Source organism: Mus caroli, chromosome 9 (genome assembly GCF_900094665.2).
Source record: "Mus caroli chromosome 9, CAROLI_EIJ_v1.1, whole genome shotgun sequence".
Lineage (NCBI taxonomy): Eukaryota > Metazoa > Chordata > Mammalia > Rodentia > Muridae > Mus > Mus caroli.
Genome location: NC_034578.1, coordinates 102008811 through 102028519, shown reverse-complemented (window position 1 = coordinate 102028519; position 19709 = coordinate 102008811). Strand labels below are relative to the sequence as shown.

The following is a 19709-nucleotide window of genomic DNA, read 5'->3' as shown; positions in this document are numbered from 1 at the left end:
GCGGGCCGGCGGAGAGCGCAGAGCCAGCGAGAGAGCCAGCAAGCGGGAACCGGGAGCCCCGCGCCAGAGCTGGGCGCGCCAGGTAGGGTTAGCCCTTGGTGCCGCCGTCACTGCCAACCTTTTTTAGCCCTGACCCCACATCCCGGGGCCCCGCGGGTCCTAGAGTTCTGGAGCACCCGGGCCGAGACGTCCAGACAGCGCTTTCTGGGAGCTCCGGGAAGCGGGAAGACCGTCCCGGGCACCCCGCCTTTCTTCCCAAGAGAACGCACGCCCTGCATCGCTCTTTCCAGTTCCTCCTGCTCCAGCGTCCTCTGGTCCTTCTTTCTCTCTGTGTCTCTGTCTTTGTCTTAGCCTCTCAGGCTTGCTTGTCCTCTCATCAGATATTTGTGGTCCTGCCCCTCGGCTGCTGGACTCCCAGGTTCTGCCTCCTTCCCTGCCTCTGAGTCCATCAGAGCCTCCCCTGGGTTTCTGCCCCATCTGTGTTAGTCTTCAACCCTGATCCTCTCTCCTGTTTGCCTGGCTGAGCTGCTTCTTTGGGGTCCTCGCAGGCTTCCCAGCCTCTGCCCTGACACCAGCAGACTAGTCCAGTGAGAAGCCGTAGTCGCTGTGGCCAGGACGGGGGTCCTTGAAGTAGTTGCTGATCTCTTTAGCTTGTAGTTCCTTTCCAATCCTGAGGAACGATATGCCCCTCTCTCAGTCTGCATGATTTCAAGAGCCTGTCTGTGTAGGGTTAATGTAAGGTGGATGGTTAGGTACAGATGAGATCAGATGCAGGGTAAAGAGGATGGGAGCGGAACTCTAAGGTCAGTCAAAGGCTGAGAAAGGGAAGGCTGGAAGTGATTGTCTGCTGGGTTTGGAGTGAGTGAAGAGAGACAGACGCTAAGTCTCCAGCAGCCTCCTATGAAAAGCTAGGGCATCCACAACTCAGCTCCGGTACTGTTCAGAGGTCTCCCCGGGTTAACTGACCCCCATCTATGGCATGCATATATATCCATCCATATTGATTTACTCTGCTGACATAAGACCTTTAACTACATGGTACCTTCTCTGAGGCCAGCCCCTCCACCTTGCTGTCTCACTGGGATGAGTGAGGATCTCCTTTCCATTCTCAATCAGGAGACTTTGAGGGCTGGCCCTTTAAGAACCATAGTCTAGGACCCTGGGTGTCCACCTGGGCTTTAGTTTCTCTTGGGCTAGAAACTATCTCATAGAGACTCCCCCCTCTCTGTGGTGGGTCTTTCAATGTCCCTACTCTGGGAATCCAAGGCTCAGGATGAGAACCAGACCCCTGAGTGTGTAACTGCTATGGCCTCAGCTACTACAGTATTGGTCTCCTAGGAGGTTTGTGTAGGCCCTTTGGTTTATGTAGGATTTGGCAATGGCTGGAACCCCTGCCCTCTGCCTGGGTCCCCACTCGCACCCTCCCTGTCTTCTGCTGAGTTTGGTAGGGGCCCAGAGCCCATCTTTAGGCAAGATTAGGGCAAAGCCGAGACACAGACCTCTGGGGGTAGCCCAGGAGCTTCTCAGCCGAGTCAGTGACATCACCACTCTCCTCACGACTCCTGAGTACCTGGGAAGGGGATGTGGGGAGGTACAGAGTCAGAGGGGAAGCTGGAAATAAAAGGGGGCAGCCACTCTCTGGTTCTACTCTCTCTTCCCTGTTTGTCTGTCTCTCTATCTCTCTGCAGGAGCTGGCCCCCTTCTCATCTCTCTTCCTGTCTGTCCTTTCCCGGCCCCTGTTTGCTCCTTTCTTTGCCTTTGCCGCTTCTGTCCTCACCCCTCGAAGACCCCAGTCTGCTGGACCTAGCCGTCCCTTTGGGGGCCATGGAATCCCTGCTTAGGTTCCTGGCACTGCTGCTGCTGCGGGGTGCTGTGGCCGAGGGCCCAGCCAAGAAGGTGCTGACCCTGGAGGGGGATCTGGTGCTGGGTGGGCTGTTCCCAGTGCACCAGAAGGGTGGCCCAGCAGAGGAGTGTGGACCTGTTAATGAGCATCGTGGCATACAGCGCCTAGAGGCCATGCTTTTTGCACTGGACCGCATCAACCGCGACCCCCACCTGCTGCCTGGGGTGCGCTTGGGCGCGCACATCCTCGACAGCTGCTCCAAGGATACACACGCCCTGGAGCAGGCGCTGGACTTTGTGCGTGCCTCACTCAGCCGTGGGGCTGATGGCTCACGCCACATCTGTCCTGACGGCTCCTATGCTACTCTCAGTGATGCTCCTACAGCCATCACCGGTGTCATTGGCGGCTCCTACAGTGATGTCTCTATCCAGGTAGGTGGGAATCACCCAAATGGGCGCTAGGAAGCGAGGCTGGAAAGGGTGAACCAGTGATCCTGATAAATAGGGACTTCCAGGACAGGTGCATCGAAAAGGGTGCATCTTTCTTTCAGTAGCTTCTTATAAGATGGCCAGAAAGTTCCCTGGCCATATAATAGGGTTGGTTTCTAGAGAATGTGTAAGAGAAACTTCTCTTGCGGGGAAAGGAGAGAAACAGAACCATCACGTTACACACACACACACACACACACACACACACCCCTGATATTCAATGTCCCAAAAGGCTTATGAGGTGGCTTCTGAAATCAGCCTTCAGGACTGAATCCTGGCTCCCATCGTACTAACTGCATGACTCTGGGCAGGTTCTTTCTTTCTTTCTCTTTCTTTCTTTCTTTCTTTCTTTCTTTCTTTCTTTCTTTCTTTCTCTTTTTTCTCTATGTCTCAGCTTCCCTTTTTATAAAATAGGATTAATAATACTTTCTACTTTTAGGTTCCCAGTAGAAATTTAATGAGAGGACGAGCATGTATCAGAGAGCCAGGCAGGTCATAAGGGCACAGTTGGGATGAGCTGCCGTCAGTATTAACCCATTTTATAGACAAGGAAGCAGCTTCAGAGAGAAGCAGCTCATAAATCAATGTGGTAGCAAAGCAGAAAGCAGGAGTTTCAGGAGAAATCAGGGCTCGAACCCTAGTCAGACCGCTTCTGTCTGGACTTGACAGAGTAGACAAATAGAAGCCAGGAGCAGCCAAAGAAGCAAGGCAGGGGGTCCAGGAGGAAGAGAAGTTGGGGGGAGCATCGATGGGAAGGGTACCCTAAGATCTTCAAGTGATGCAGAATTTGAGGGAAGAGGAAGGCTAGAGACACCACCACTAGCACTTGATTTTCCACAAGGGATCAGCAGAGGGCGCTCTGCTAGGCTCCCACTATGGCTCCGGCTGACTTTCTTCTCTACTCTCTGGACTACACCCTGGGCTCACTTGGCAGCTTTGGCCTAGGTGGGATCTTTCCCCCTTCCTGACTGGGTCTCCTCTCACCCATGTCCTCTCCTGTCTGTGTCCAGTGTAGGTGCAGAGAGATCAGAGCAGAACTGGAATCAGGGCCCCGGGGCTATCTGGGGACATCAGTGAAAGCCTCAGTTTCCTTAGGAGACTGGCTGAGGTCATTGCTGCAGAAGTGGGACTTAGGCCCTGACCTAGGTTGATGGTTTAGGAGAGATGAAGCCTAATCAAGAGCCATGGGATATAGGTGGGAACTCAATTACCTGTCTTGCTAATCCCAACTGCTAGAGGTGGTTACGTAGCTGCTGAGATGGGTGTGGCTGTGGCAGCGTCTGTAGCCTTGGCTTTGACGGGGACAGGTGGGTAGCCTCCTATGGCTGTCTTCAGAGGACTCTGGAGTGCTTTACCAGCAATCCCCTTTCACAGTTTTCCCTAGGACCGTGTGTGTGTGTGTGTGTGTGTGTGTGTGTGTGTGTGTGTGTGTTTGTGTGTCTAGAAGCATAGTCACTTTGCTATCTCAAGCCACCTCTTTCTCTAGCAGGGCCACCCTTTAGAGTCAAGGCTGCTCCCCCCACCACAGCCTGGTGTTCAGAGGCTCAGTCTTTAGTCCTCAGATTCTGCTGGCCCATGAATGTGTCCCCCCTCATTCCAGCCCCTCTATCTTGCACATATCGCTGTCAGCTCCCGAATGCTAGACACTGGTGCCGCCATATAGATCGCTGTCAACTGTTCTGTAGCTTGGATTCAAACGTGAGAACCCCACAGTGCAGGGAGATTTTTATTAGAGGGCTACGGAGGAAGAAAATGTGTGAAGAGATGAATATTTAAACTCTAGGCCATTGGAGAGCCTATATCCCAGTTGCAGGGTCATAGGCCTCTTCTGTAGGGCCTGTGCTTTCATTTACCCACCATCTGGGGCTCTCAGATGAACCCCATTCTCCTGGCTATAGGGACCAAAGGTTAAGAAATGAGGTGTTATGCAGTGAGTGGTAGAGTAGAGAACCCTTGTTCACTTTAGGGTTGGGCATCCAATGGAGACCAACTTGGGCTTCCAAGGCTCTGTGACCCTTGGATCTAAGCCTTTCTTCCTGGAGTGACTTTTGTCCAACTTCCCATGAGAATTGTCACTAAAGAAGGACTACCTGTACTAAACACACACACACACACACACACACAGACATATATATAGAGAGACAGACAGACACACAGACACACACACACACCGAGAGAGAGAGAGAGAGAGAGAGAGAGAGAGAGAGAGAGAGAGAGAGAGAGAGAGAGAGAGGCATCTTTGAGTATCCCAGATGACTCCTGCTGTCTCTTTATGCTGGTGCAGCCAAGTGCTAATCTCTCTCCATCCCAGGCCATTCTTTGTTCCCCTTGCTCTGCATCTGGTTCGGATACAGCACATGGTGTATCCTGGGTGTTCTCCCCCTCAATCCTTAAGAGAGGAAAGAAACCCTCTATCCTCAGCTAGAAGACACATCAAGTTCAGACTCGGGTCTTTATAGATAGGGACCTCTCAGAACTGACCTGTGGTCCCCAGGTTCCATAGGAATGGGGGATGCACCTGACTCTGACGCTTGCTTCACTCTGGCCTCTGACCTTTCTGCTCCCTACCCTTACCCAGGTGGCCAATCTCCTGCGGCTGTTCCAGATCCCACAGATCAGCTATGCCTCCACCAGCGCCAAGCTGAGCGACAAGTCCCGTTATGATTACTTTGCTCGAACCGTGCCCCCAGACTTCTTCCAAGCCAAGGCCATGGCTGAGATTCTCCGCTTTTTCAACTGGACGTATGTGTCTACGGTGGCATCTGAGGGTGACTATGGAGAGACGGGCATTGAGGCCTTCGAGCTCGAGGCTCGGGCACGCAACATCTGCGTGGCCACTTCTGAGAAGGTGGGCCGTGCCATGAGCCGCGCAGCCTTTGAGGGCGTGGTGCGAGCCCTGTTGCAGAAGCCCAGCGCCCGTGTGGCTGTGCTCTTCACCCGGTCAGAGGATGCCCGTGAGCTGCTTGCAGCCACCCAGCGTCTCAACGCCAGCTTCACCTGGGTGGCCAGCGACGGCTGGGGGGCCCTGGAGAGCGTGGTGGCAGGCAGTGAAAGGGCTGCCGAGGGCGCCATCACCATTGAGCTGGCCTCCTACCCCATCAGTGACTTTGCCTCCTACTTCCAGAACTTGGATCCCTGGAACAATAGCAGAAACCCTTGGTTCCGTGAGTTCTGGGAGGAGAGGTTCCGTTGCAGCTTCCGGCAGCGAGACTGCGCCGCCCACTCTCTGCGGGCCGTGCCCTTTGAACAGGAGTCAAAGATCATGTTTGTGGTCAATGCCGTGTACGCCATGGCCCACGCTCTGCACAACATGCACCGTGCCCTCTGTCCCAATACCACCCGCCTCTGCGATGCCATGAGACCTGTCAATGGGCGCCGCCTCTACAAGGACTTCGTGCTCAATGTCAAGTTTGATGGTAATAGTGCCGGCCAGTGACCGTTAGCCTGCAGGCCTTCAGGTTCCATCACTTAGCTAAGAAAACAGGGTGGAACACAAGGACATAGTCAGGAACTGTGTCACTTAGGACACAAGGACCATAAGCAGAGGACCCCAGCTGGAGTCAGGGCTGAGGTTCCACTTTCTGAGAATCTTCCAGAAAGTGGAATCTGGACTGGTCCTGATCTAGGAACTCTGTCTACTGCTTGAACATTACCTTCTGGCTCTTGGCTCTTTATCTGGCTTGGTTCGGAACCCAAGCAATTCACAGGCAGAGTGAGAGTCCCAATCAGGGGAGGTTGAGGGTGAACCATAGGGAGAACTTCTATTTAGGTGAAACTTCTATTATTAATCTTGATAAAAACAAAAACAAAAACAAAACAAAACAAAATCTGTTTAGGCCATGCTATGTAGCCTAGGCTTGCCTCCAACTCATTGTGTTGCCCCAAACTCATAGCAGTCCTCCTGCCTCAGCCTCCCGAGTGCTGGAACTATATTGTGCACAGCTATACTTGCCCTCATCTTAATTTTTCTACCCAAAGTAGCCAAAGTGTTCTCGGGAGCAAAAATTAAAGTACACAGCCTCAGAACCGCAGTGCTTGGGTTCAGGAAGAATCTTTGTGTGTGCAGTGGGAGACGCTGCCAGGGCTGCCAGAGCATAGAATCATAGGGTCAGACTTAGACCAAGAGGGCAGCTGTCCTCCGCATTCTGGTAGTAGAGGCGGCTTCTAGGACCCGCATAGGTATCAAAGTCTGAGGGTGCTGACCCCTTATCTAAAAATGGCATAGAATTCCCAAATAACTTTCACCCAGCTTCCTGTTGCCTTAATTAATCCTTCATGTCACAGAAATCCAACTTGAATCATCAGGCCGGATAGCAGACACCTTTACTTGCTCAATTGATCTCACCAGCCCACAACTGAGTGTTTAAAACAAATGTTTTTGCTAGGTGTGATGCCTCTGGCCTGTAATCCCAGCACTAGGGGGCTGACTGTGAACGCAAGGCTACAGAGCAAGACTCTCTCTCAATATATTGCCTCCCCCCGCCCCCCGCCAGAGAGTTAGCTAGCTCTGTTGCTGTGGAACCTGTGTGGAACCTAATTCCACTAAGATAGGCAGACACCCAGAGCTATGATTGGATCAGGTAGAGTGTTAGGGATAGCGTCTGGGCTTTCATGGAGTTGATGTGAGAGAAAAGCCATTTTCAGCTTGCTGGGCTTGGTTGGGGACAGTTGAGATCTTGAGAATGTGGAGTCTAGGGAGAAGAAATAGGGGCTGGGCAGATGGGGGTTCGAATCCAGACAGCACTGCTCACTTCTGAGATCCTCAGCTTCTCATCTGACTGGACCCCTGATTCTTCACTGGGGTGGCTGTAGTTCTGGTTCCTGAGCCTGGCTGGGTGACAGAAGGTTAGGGGATAGAGAGTGGCAGTGGCCATCCCATGGTGGCCACTGAGGTTGGGATTCGGTTTGCAATGGACCAGTCAGGACTGACCAGGATTGAGGCGGGTGTAGTGGACTGTTGCAGCTAGAGGTCGGGTTTGGCTTTGGGATCTCTGTTAAAGTTTTGGGAGAGAGCTATGTTACGTGTTGTGATACAAGTTAGAGTTTGAAGACTAAGGTCTAAGATTGCAAGTCACAATGGGATCGGAGCTTAGAGTGGGTGAGACTGAGTGTGATGCTGAAGTCTAGGGGCCGTAGTATGTTATAAACTGTCTTTTAGAAAAGTAGCTTGGGGGTGGGGTTGGGCCTGGACAGATGGCTCAGTGATTAAAAGCACCAACTGCTCTTCCAGAGGACCCAGGTCTAAATCCCAGCACCCACATGGCAGCTCACAGCTCTCTGTAACTCCAAGATCTGACACCCTCACACAGACATACATACAGGCAAAACACCAATGCACATAAAATAAAAATAAATGCCAAAAAGAAAAAGGAGCTGGGGTTAAAATAAGATGGGCTTCAGTTTTGCAGTGAGGTAGCCTCAGCTCTTAGTTCAGGTTCCTTCTGAAGGTGAAGTTTGAGGTCACATCAGAGGACCTCACCGGCCTTTCCTTCTCTCCTCCGTTCCAGCCCCCTTCCGCCCAGCAGATACCGATGACGAGGTCCGCTTTGACCGCTTTGGAGATGGTATTGGCCGCTACAACATCTTCACCTATCTGCGGGCAGACAGTGGGCGCTATCGCTACCAGAAGGTAGGCTACTGGGCAGAAGGTCTGACTCTGGATACTAGCATCATCCCATGGGCCTCCCCATCAGCTGGCCCCCTCCCTGCCTCTCGCTGTAGCGAGCCCTGCCTTCAGAATGAGGTGAAGAGCGTGCAGCCCGGCGAGGTCTGCTGCTGGCTCTGCATCCCCTGTCAGCCCTACGAGTACAGGCTGGATGAGTTCACCTGTGCTGACTGTGGCCTGGGCTACTGGCCTAATGCCAGTCTGACTGGATGCTTTGAGCTGCCCCAGGAGTACATCCGCTGGGGCGACGCCTGGGCGGTGGGACCTGTCACCATCGCCTGCCTAGGTGCCCTGGCCACCCTCTTTGTGTTGGGTGTCTTCGTGCGGCATAACGCCACACCCGTGGTCAAGGCCTCGGGGCGGGAGCTTTGCTACATTCTGCTGGGAGGCGTCTTCCTCTGCTACTGCATGACCTTCATCTTCATCGCCAAGCCCTCCACGGCCGTCTGCACCTTACGGCGCCTCGGGTTGGGGACTGCCTTCTCTGTCTGCTATTCAGCCCTCCTCACCAAGACCAATCGCATCGCTCGCATCTTTGGCGGGGCCCGGGAGGGTGCCCAGCGGCCGCGCTTCATCAGTCCCGCCTCACAGGTGGCCATCTGCCTGGCACTTATCTCAGGCCAGCTGCTCATTGTTGCTGCCTGGCTGGTGGTGGAGGCACCTGGCATAGGCAAGGAGACAGCCCCTGAGCGGCGGGAAGTGGTGACCTTGCGCTGTAACCACCGTGACGCAAGCATGCTCGGCTCGCTGGCCTACAACGTGCTCCTCATCGCTCTCTGCACGCTCTATGCCTTCAAGACCCGCAAGTGCCCGGAGAACTTCAACGAGGCCAAGTTCATCGGCTTTACCATGTACACCACCTGCATCATCTGGCTGGCTTTCCTTCCCATCTTCTACGTCACCTCCAGTGATTATCGGGTGAGCGTGTGTTGCCAAAGCAGGCAGGGTAGAATGCCAGACCTGGTCTTTCCTGCTATCTATCTCATTTTATCTACGGTTAACTCTAAAGCGTCAAGAAGTCAAATGGACCCCAGGGAAAGGTTTATGGGAGAAAGAAAGCTTGGAGAAATGTCCAGGGAGGTGGGAACTAGCTTGGGGTTGGGGGATGCCAAGTGTCCATCATGGGTGGTGCCAAGTGTCAGTCTTGGGTGGTGCCAGGTGTCAATCATGGGTAGTGCCAGGTATCAATCATGGGTAGTACCAGGTGCCAGTCATGGGGGTTGGGGCAGGTGTCAGTCATGGAAGGGGGGGACAGGTGTCAGTCATGGGAGGGGGCAGGTGTCAGTCATGGGAGGGGGCAGGTGTCAGTCATGGGTGGGGGCAGGTGTCAGTTATGGGGGGGCAGATGTCAGGACTGATACCATCCCCTAACCTAAGAGTCGCTGGGGTTGCAGAAATATGTTCCAGAGAGTGAAGGCTGTGCAGTGTTCCAGTGGAGGGTCATTTGGAGATGGAGGAGGGGATGGTTAACAAATGAAGAACAGCAAGGGTAGGAGGAGGGCTGAGGAAAATTAAAGTAGGTGACCACTGTTCTTCAGTTGGTGGCTTTCGAGCAAACGGTTCCAACTGGCACTTAAGGGGTGTCCTTGGCTCCGACAAGCAAGAGCTACTTCAGATGAGATGGCCCTAGAAGGTCTCTCTGAGGAGGTGGCAGGTGAGCTGAGCTCTGAATAGTAAGAGCATCATCTTGGTTAATCCTCATGGCTCAAAAGCCACAGCTCTCCTGTTTAACTGATGAGGACTCAGGGAGAGCTAGTCCCAGGCTCCAGTCAGTCAGCCTGGGACTCCCGACCAGGGTCTTAAATTGATGGTCTTAACAATGAAAGGGACAGGAACACTGTGGCAAAAGCCCTGGTGTAGGTCCTTTTCCCCAAGACAAAGGTGGCATGGTACACTGCTGGGGGTGGGGGTGGGGGGTGGGAATTGCTGGGCTGGGTTGCTCTGTTTGCACCTGCTGGGCCACCTGCTAGGGTAGTGGAGGCCAAGGCTGGGGAGGGAATCAGGTCTGACTCAGCTGCATTTGCATATGATTTGCATTTGCATGCCAATCAACAGTGGCTAAAGACTCACCAGAGATGCACGGGGTCAATCATGCATGCCACACATCTGTGTATGAGCACGCATGCCTGCATATATGAAGATGCACATGCATTCCCTTATGCACCTACAAGTGTGCGCACACATCCTGGCACATCTAGAGCACACACATGTCTTGCCCACACATAGAGCCCTCCCCACCCACAAACACTTTTGCATTCTCCTCTGCAGAGTCACTACCACACAATATGCCCACACTGTTATGCTTGCATCTACACAAATATACTCCATACCTGCACCCCTATGTGTGCATGCACCCCTTTGCATACACACACCATTTCATGTTCATAATACGGCTGGGATCCTGGTGTGCCTCCGAAAATGATTAACTAGGGCTGACACTGCCATTGTGGTCCTTCTTTGAGGCTTGGCCAAAGGACTGTTCAGTCGATACTACCATCCTTCTCTGCCTCCGCCTAGGCAGGGGTCATAGGCCCAGGCATGTGGAATGTCTTCCTGACATTCCTTGACCTTCCTTGACCCGTGCACGCGCATCCCTCACAGGTGCAGACCACTACGATGTGCGTGTCCGTCAGCCTCAGTGGCTCTGTGGTGCTCGGCTGCCTCTTTGCCCCCAAGCTGCACATTATCCTCTTCCAGCCACAGAAGAACGTGGTGAGCCACCGGGCTCCTACCAGCCGCTTTGGCAGTGCTGCACCCAGGGCCAGTGCCAACCTTGGTCAAGGTGAGCACCCTACACACTCCCCTACTGGGTCTGCTCTCCTGCCCAGCTCCCTGGCATGAAGTCCCCTCCCCGGGCTGCTGAGGTTCCTTATCTGGGAATGGGGCACTGTCAAGATAACACTGAATACTTGGGAGAGGCCTAGGTGGAAGATCACCCTCCTGCTGCCTCTTGGGGTCAGTCCCAACCTCTGGCGACCTTTCCCTAGGGTCTGGATCCCAGCTTGTTCCTACTGTTTGCAATGGCCGTGAGGTGGTAGACTCAACAACATCGTCGCTTTGAAGATCCCACACTCCTGCCCTGACATGGCTGCTCCCGAACCCAGCGTAGACCCTCTTCCACGGCCAGGAGGAAGTTGGCTGGAGCCTTGCAATAACACCTACCCCATGCCTGCCCCCAAAGTCACCTACCCACCTCCTGGATTCCCCAGCCCTTTAGGTCAGAAGTCAGAGCCCTTAGCTGGGAGTCTCTGCATTGGCCAGTAACTATCCTTGTAGCTATGCCCCGTGTTTGCCAGGCCTGGGAATTAGAGGGGGAGAAATTCAGTGTCTACCATGTTTTAGAACAGCGTGGCTGAGGACGACAGGCCCAACCCCCATGCAAAGGTGCTTCCAGTCCAGCCCCTGCCCCAGGCCTTTTTAATTTTTTATAAGTTACTCTGGGTTAGAGAGGAAGGTTATTGTGGGATCAGTCCCTCCCTCCTTACCCAGTAGTTTGTCCCGTGGTTTATTTTGTATTACCTGTAAATAAAGTGTCTTTATTTAAACGTTTTGTTAAAAAAATTATAGACAGGGTCTTATGTATACCAAGGTTGCCTCAAACTTGCTATGTAACTGAGCATCACATGAAACTTCTGACCCCCCTGCCTCCGCCTCCAGGGTCTGGGATTCCAGGTGTGCATCATTATGCCTTGTTCTTATTCAGGGGGTCTATGAGTGCTAGGCAAGGCAGTGTGCTACCAACTGAGCTGCATCTCCAGCCCATGTCTTTTTGTTGTTAATTCTTATTGTGTGTGTGCGCAATTTATTTTGTCTAGATGTAGGCTTTCTTTTTTTGTTTGTCTTTGTTTTTTTTGTTGGTGGTGGTAGGGTTTTTTTTGGGGGGGAGATATGGGGGGTGTTGAGACAAGGTCTCTTCTACTCTCATTGTAGCCCTTGGTTGACCTGGAGCTCATTATGTGGACCAGGCAAGCCTTAAACTCTACAGATCCACCCGCCTCTGCCTGGCAAGTACTGGGATGAAAGGAGTGTATGTAGGTCTTCTGCACCACATGCATGCAGTGCCCACAGAGGCCAGAGGAGGGCGACCAGATCCCCTAGGTCTGGAGCTACAGTTGGTTGTGAGCTGCCCTGTTGAGGCTGGGAATTGAAATCTGAATCCTCTGGTAAAGCAGTAAGTACTCTTACCTCAGTCTTCTGCGGCTCATTTTGCTAATGTGTGTCAACTCTGGGCTGTGCTCAGCAGAGCCACTAAGGCGAACCCAGCGCTACTTCATCCAGAGGCTGAAGACGTATCAACTATCCATCCTTAAAGGAGCCACTGAAGACTGGTCAGCACCCTCTAGAATTGTCCGGTCTTCTAGGAGACGGTTTTCCTCAGAGACCCAGCCTACGGTATGGTGTGGGAAGTGGGACACCGACTGTGGGCTTTACATGACAGCCTGACTGGAATTTGGACAAGCCAGAGCCAGGGTAAGTGCTTAGCAAAAGGGAACCAACAATCAGATATGGGACTGAATGTTACCTGTTCACAGGTAATATATGTAGCCAGAAAGGGGCCCTCAAGGAAAGGGGTGCAGACACGGCGGTGGCGAGGCCATCTGCGGCTGTCATCAGAAAAGGGTCCTTTCCAGACTCTGAAGGATTGCTGGCTGAGCCTGCCATGCCCTGGGCATCTCCCATGTGCGTCATCTGGAGCTCACCAGTAGAGGGCGCCAGGGCTCAGCCTCAGCTTCTGCTCCCAAGGGCAGGGCTCTCAGCAGCCTCCCAAGGCCTAGAGGGCGCTGTGCAGTGAGCTGGAAGCATGCAGCTACTGCAGGCAGGGCTTCCGTAACAGGCAGGGACAAAGTCCTGTGTGAGAAAACCAGCCAGAGACATTGATGATTTTTTTTTTTCAAGTGAGCTAATTTGCATCAGTGGGCTGGTAAAGTCTCTGGAAATGTGGGTTAACAATTTTTAAAAAGTGGAAATAAAGACAAGAAAACTTTAGGGATGGCTTCTCCCCAGTCAGTGTGTGGGATGGAGGGATGAAAGGAAGACGGGATATTCAGCTAGCTGTGGAGGTCATAAGCAGAGAACTCCTTTTCTTTTTTTTTTAAGTATAGGTATATGTCCCCCACGGAATTTGGAAAATACCTATACTAAGAGTCTCTGTCATAGATAAAGCAATAACCTTTTTTCATTTAACCTGAGCCGCTTGTATTTTTACCAGCACAGACTGTCAAGACCACTTGAGTAGCTGGAATCGAGGCACTTGGTTGCCTGGTCCCAGAGAACCCAGACTTCTTCCCAGGGCCTGGGCACCAGGGTGCCTGGAGCAGCCATCTTTGTTTTCAATCTGCTGTTTTTGTTTTTCCTGAGTCTTCTTGCCATCCTCCATCCAGAGTACACTTGATTTCTCTTGGAACCCCTGGGAAAGCTAAGAGTGCCCTTTAAAAATAAATATGTAATAAACATAGATTATCAGTATTAGCAGTGACTAATATTGTTATATATCAGTCGTAGGCACACAGCTAGGTAGCTGCAAAGGTCTCCTGTGGTGGAGGCTCTCAGTCTATCCATGCCACCATCTGAGAGGAAGAAGAGCCCAAGGACCAGGAATCTGGAGGGAAACACAAAAATGGGGGGAGAATTCCACAGCCCAGATCTCTCACACGCCCACTACACCCTTCTTCTCTCCCCGGCCCTTTATGATTATAGCCCATGGCTACCCCTCCCCACCCTGTAGTGTGTCAGTGTGTGTGTGGGGGGGGAGGGGTACATACATTCCAAGGTGGTCACTTCAGGTATCATTCCTCAGGAAATACCCATCTTTTTTGGATGAATAAATTAACCTATAAATCACTGGTTATAGACTGGCGAGTCCCAGGACCTGCCTGTCTCCACTTCCCCAGTGCTGGGATCACAGGCACAGCTACCACACTGGCTTTTTACATGGGCTAAGGACTGAACACAGGCCCTCAGGCCTGTGTCACCAGTACTTCCCCAGCTGACAATCTCCCAGCCCCGTGGGCAGTGAATCTTGGTGTTTGCTCCTCTGCTCTCGATTCTTAACCACAAATTAGAAGACCAGGCCATGCCATTTCTCATCCCAAGTTCCACTTCCAGTCCTCAGCAGCCTGGGTTTCTGTCTCTCTTATTCGTCACTCCAGTGCCACATCCCACATCCCACAGAGCTTGACACCTCTTCTTGAAAAGCTCAGAAGCATAGGTGGCTACTGGGTTTGTTTATGCTAAATCATGGGGTCCTCGAAGCAGGCTGCTCATTCTAGGGTCCGAGGGCCAGATATACCAAACGTCTGTGATTCATCCCTGGACGTGTCTACCACGGTGAACTGACCGTCTGCACATCACCACCACATGCTTAGCTTGCAGAGTTCGCACGCGTGGGTGCTTCCCTGACGCCTTTGTTTAAAGCCTTTCCCTGATCCGCTTCTGTCCCTTATCTGTCCCTTTAGTTGGCTTTGTGAAAACATCCAGGAAGCCCCTTGTCCTGTCTCTGTGGACCTGTATCTTACTCAACCCACAAACCACAGAACTTGTGGGAGAGTGACTCAGACATCTCTGGTCCCCGAGTCCTGGTATGTATGGCGAAATAGGGGGATGGTCACATCACAAGGGCCATTTTGATGATGGATGCTTCTCCACATGCAAGACCTCTCCAGGAGCACAGCCTTGAGACACTCTCTCAGTCCAAGTTGGGGGTAGTGGCTTCAGGTGTGGGGTGGGGGGGATTAAAAAGAATGTCAAGGAGTCAGGGATAAGACCCAACTCTTCCATTCCCCGACCCCCAACCCCCACCAGCACCCCACAGAGAGCATTCCCCCGAGTGGCCCTCAGGCCCTCATACCTTCCCATGCTGTTCCCTTCCAACTAACCTTACTTACCTCCCCTGCTAGTGTGAAGCTCACGGGAGGGAAGGAAAAGGCGGTTTTCCCAAGGTCTCAAAGCCCCTTAAAAAATGTCTCCACCCCAAGCCTCAACAGAGAAAGGCCCCGTGCTTCTTTTCCCAGGGGCTGGTTCATCATGACGTGGTGAAGTGTTCCCAGTCTCAGGGAAAGGCAAGCTCTGGGGACAGCAGGACAAGGAGAACGTGAGGGACAAGAAATGGAGGAGAGAGGGAGAGAAATGGGAAAGATGTGGGAGAAAGAGGAAGGAAATGAAACCCTGGGGGCTCTTCCCAAGTACTGATGATGATGATGGTGGTGACTGTGGTGACGATGGTGATGATTGAGACAGATTCTCATTATGTAGCCATGACTATCCTGGAATTCTCTATGTAGGCCAGGCTAGTCTTGAATTCAGAGATATGCCTACCTCTGCCTCCTGTGTGCTGGGATTAAAGGATTCTCCACCATTCCTAGTTTAGGATTGCTTTTTTTTTTTTTTTTTTTTAAAGAAATACGACTTTTCCAGTATATGCTCCCTGTAAACAGTTTAAGCCTTGCATAAAAGTATAAAAAAGAAAAATCAAAGTATTACCTCAAGTTTCATGATTCAAATATAACCGTCATTAACATTTCTGGTACAGCATGCTAGACATATTTCTATGCATTTTTACAGATAGGGGAGATAGAAATACTCTCATAAAAATGGGATCATGCCATATGTCTATTTTTTTTTAGTGGATTTAATTTTACTTGACTCTAATTGAAGAAAATGAATCTGAAGTAAAATTGGAAGGAATTCTTGGACTTTACATACATTTCTTCATCACAAAAGATGTCTTTCCTCCCAGAATGAATCCTCTAAGCTTAAGAAAAGATCTGGTGTGACATTTGAAGGTAAACATTCCTCTGGTCTCCAGAATTTGACCCGTTGTCAACCTTCGCACAAGCTTAAAGAGATAACTCACTTCAGGGGCACCCTGGGGGTCTCCTGTCCTCTCGGGTCCACCCACACAGGACACCGGGACCAGAGCCTGGCCATCTTATCATTTTGGCTGTTATTTGCTGTGTAGTCGACAAGGGGAGCGAGGCAGGCTGGAATTTCATCACTGTGGAGGAATGCGCCCTCATCCTCACGGTGTCTCTCCTCAAATTGATTGGCCAGAATCAGGCATCTGTTTATCCCAGAGAATACCACCCTGTCTGCATCCTACAGCCTCAGAGTAAGTCTTCCGAGGAAGGCTCAGGCTCTTTGGCTGTCTACTCTCTCTGCCTAAGACTGTCTAGGGCTTTCCAGGTCTTTCCATTTCCATATAAATTTTGGTACCAGTCCTTCAAGGTTTGCAAAAAAAAAAAAAAATGGATTTAGGAATTATAATCTTAACAATATTGTCATTCAACTCACAGGCTTAACGTACTTTCTCCTTTACTTCAGTCTCAATTCTGATGCTATGTTCTAGTCTCCAGTGTAGCCGTTTTACAACCAGCTTTTCCAGCTGTTTTATGCACAGTATTAATGCACAATTGATTTTTAAAATTGCAGTAAATTATAAATGACAAAAAAATTACCACTTAAATGATGTTTCATCACACCACATAATTATTCCCCTGTGTGTGAGGCTTGGAAGATCTCTCTCAGCGATCTTTGAGGAGATGATACATGGTCATTAACGATCATCAACATGCTTCTGAACAGAGACCCAGTCCCTATATGCTCAAACAGGAACTGTCTATGCGTGAAATATCCGTTTCTTGACTTTCTCCCAACCCCAAGTCCTTCCCGCCACCGTTTTACTCTCTGCTTCTTGGAGATTTTCTAAAGGCTTTTTTTTTTTTTTTTTTTTTTCCCGAGACAGGGTTTCTCTGTGTAGCCCTGGCTGTCCTGGAACTCACTCTGTAGACCAGGCTGGCCTCGAACTCAGAAATCCACCTGCCTCTGCCTGGGATTAAAGGCGTGCACCACCACCGCCCGGCTTTCTAAAGGCCTTTTATTTTGTTTTGGTTTGCTTTGTTTAGTTTTTGAGACTGGATCTCATGTAGCCCAAGCTAGCCTAAATTTCCTATGTAGCCAAGGTTGACCTTAAGCTCTGGCTCCTTCTGGCTTCACCTCCCAAGTGCTGGGCTTACAGACAGGCACAGTCACGCCTGGCCCTACTTCTATTTATTTCTGCTGCTTTGGATGCCACTTACAGATGAGATTATGACGCAGTCCTCTTTGTCTGACTAGTGCTTTGCACTCAGATGTGCCACAGACTCATCTCCGTTGTAACAAACAACAGAACCTCATTCCTGCTTGTGGCTGAATAACAGTATATTGTGTATAAACATCTTATTGGAAAAGCATATTTAACTACTCATTTGTATATGGTTAGGTTAATTTCATATCTTGTAAATAATGCTCCAGTAAACATGATGCAGGCCCTCCCTCCTCCCTTCCCTCCTCCCCTCTCTCTTTCTCCCCTTCTCTCCTCTCCTCCCTCCTCCTACTATTCTTTTATTTGTTTGTTTTTTTGTTTTTCAAATCAGGATCTCACTATATCACTTTGGCTGCCCTGTTACGTACTATGTTGATCAGACTCTCCTGGAACTCACAGAGATTCACCTGCCTCAGCTTCCCAAGTGCTGGGATCATAGGAGTGCGCCAACATTCCTGATCATCTGATATCTCTTCAATGTACTAATTTTATTCCCTTGGGTATAGACTGAGATGCAGTGCTGCTGAGTCATATCTACAGTTCCGGTTTCAGTTCTGGAGCACTGTTTCCACAGCCGCGGTGCCTTCCGCATCCCTACCCCTGGTGTGTGAGGAGTCTCTCTCAGTGCCGTTTATACACGAGTGTGAGGTGGCTTCTTTTGCATTTCCTTGATGATTAGTAAGGTTTGGTACCTGACAGGTTTTCATCTGGGAAATATCTACTCATGTCCTTTGCTCATTTAAAAAAAATCAGGTTACTGGAGGGTGTGGAGTTGGTTCAGGTGGTAAAGTGGTTGCTGCCCAAGCAGAAGGACCTGAGTTCAGATTCCCCAGTTCCATATAAAAAACCAGGCACATAGATGCAGTCCCAGTGCAGCCCTGGGCGGCAGAGGCAGGATGATCCTGGAGCCTGCTGCCCAGCTGGTCTCTCTGAATCAGTGAGTTCTAAGTTCACGCTGTCTCAGAAAACAGGTCGGAGAATGACAGAGGAAGACTATTCAATGGTAACGTCCAGCTGGCACGTAGCCATCAGCACGTGCATCTGCATATAACCACATGCACGGGCACAGGCACACACGCACACACACCAAATTAAAAAAAAAACTGTAAAGTAAATAAAGGCTTCGATGCCATCCAGATTTATTTTTGAGCCCTCTCTTTGGTTCGACTGTGTGTTTTTATGCTGGTACCGTACTGTTTTGCTTTCTCTCCCCTGAAAGAGTTTTAAATTCAGGTACTGTGATGCCTCTAGCTTTGTTCTTTTTGATCAAGATAACTCTGGGAGTTCAGGGTCTTTTGTAGTTTCCTGTGAATTTTAGAATATTTCTTTCCTGTGTCTGTGGGAATGGCCAGTAGAACTTGGGTGGGGATTAGCATTGCATCTGCGGCTTACTTCAGCTCGGATGGATATTTCAATGTGAATTCTTCTAATTTATTGAACATGGGTTAGGTTATCTTCCCCTTTCTGTCAGAAATCTCTTTGATCAATGTTTTATGGTTTTCAATGTACTGGTCTTCCATTTCTTTGATTAAAATTACTCCCAGGGAGGCTGGAAAGTTGGCTCGGTGATGAAGCGCACTGGCTTCTCTTCCAGATGATGGGTTCAAGTCCCAGCCCCCACATGGCAGCTCACAGCTGTCTGCATTGTCGTTTTCAGGGAATCTGATGTCCTCTTCCATATTCTGAGGATACCAGGGGACGATGTGGTACACAAAACGCACATGCAAGCAAAACGGCTATACACATAAAGTTAAAAACCAAATTCGTCCTAGGAATTAGAGAGATGGCTCAGTGGTTAAGAGCACTTCCGGTCCTTGCAGAGGATCCATGCTGGCTCCCAGCATCCACATGGTGGCTCAGAATTGTCTGCAACTCCAGGGGATCCAACTCCCTCTTCTGGTATCTGTTGGCAACCAGGCACAGGTGTGTGTGTGCCTAGACACACAGGTAAGCAATCACACATATGTATAAAATAAACATAAATAAATATTTGAAGATGTATTCCCAAATACATTTGTTAATGGAGCAGAGCTGGTTGTCTTGTTGACTTTGGGCTGTTAGTCACTCTTAATGAATGGAAATGCTACTGATCCTCGCATGTGAACTTTTGGGAGCTTGCTCTGAGGTCCAAGCAGAGGTGTGTGGACACTTATATACTCTTGACTGAAGAATAATCTTTTGTGGAGAAAGGCTGTCTTCTTCAGTGAGCACTCAGGGAGTGGTGAGGGAGGAGGGGGACACTGACCGGCCTCACTGGCCAGCTCATCCTGGGTTCAGTGGGGTGCTGGCTATCACAGTGAGAGCATACACATACACACTCAAACACCTGTACTGTTGTGGCCTTCAAAGCTGCACTGCATATGCTTAATAAATCTCATAGGGGTTTTGTTGTTGTTGCTGTTAGCTGGCTGTTTTGGGGTTTTGTGCATAAGATCACATCGCCTGCAAGCAGAAAGGATTCTATTTCTTCCTTCCCGACGCCAAGGCCTTTTATCTCTTTCTCTAGCTTAACTGTACCAGTGACGACTGCCTGCTGATTATATTCAGTTGATGTTCGGCGCTGTTGAGCCCACTCTGCCCTTATCACTTCTGGCTCTGCCTCTCCTCCACAGATGAACATTTAAGCCCTCAATT

The 19709-nt window shown here is 50.6% G+C and overlaps 1 protein-coding gene across 2 annotated transcripts; it reads left to right on the top strand.

The window, feature by feature from the left end:
• Grm2 (glutamate metabotropic receptor 2) lies at nt 1-11541 on the top strand. Of its 2 annotated transcripts, none has more exons than XM_021172623.2 (6): nt 1-82; nt 1689-2274; nt 4910-5747; nt 7839-8914; nt 10598-10778; nt 10984-11541. In XM_021172623.2, the coding sequence occupies exons 2-6, from the start codon at nt 1825-1827 to the stop codon at nt 11055-11057; spliced, it is 2619 nt and encodes an 872-aa protein (XP_021028282.1). In that variant the 5' UTR covers nt 1-82; nt 1689-1824; the 3' UTR covers nt 11058-11541. The 2 variants fall into 2 exon arrangements, with proteins under 2 accessions (XP_021028282.1, XP_029336999.1); XM_029481139.1 differs by having other exon boundaries at nt 52-82; nt 1787-2274; nt 10984-11492.
• Nucleotides 11542-19709: the final 8168 nt, after the last annotated feature.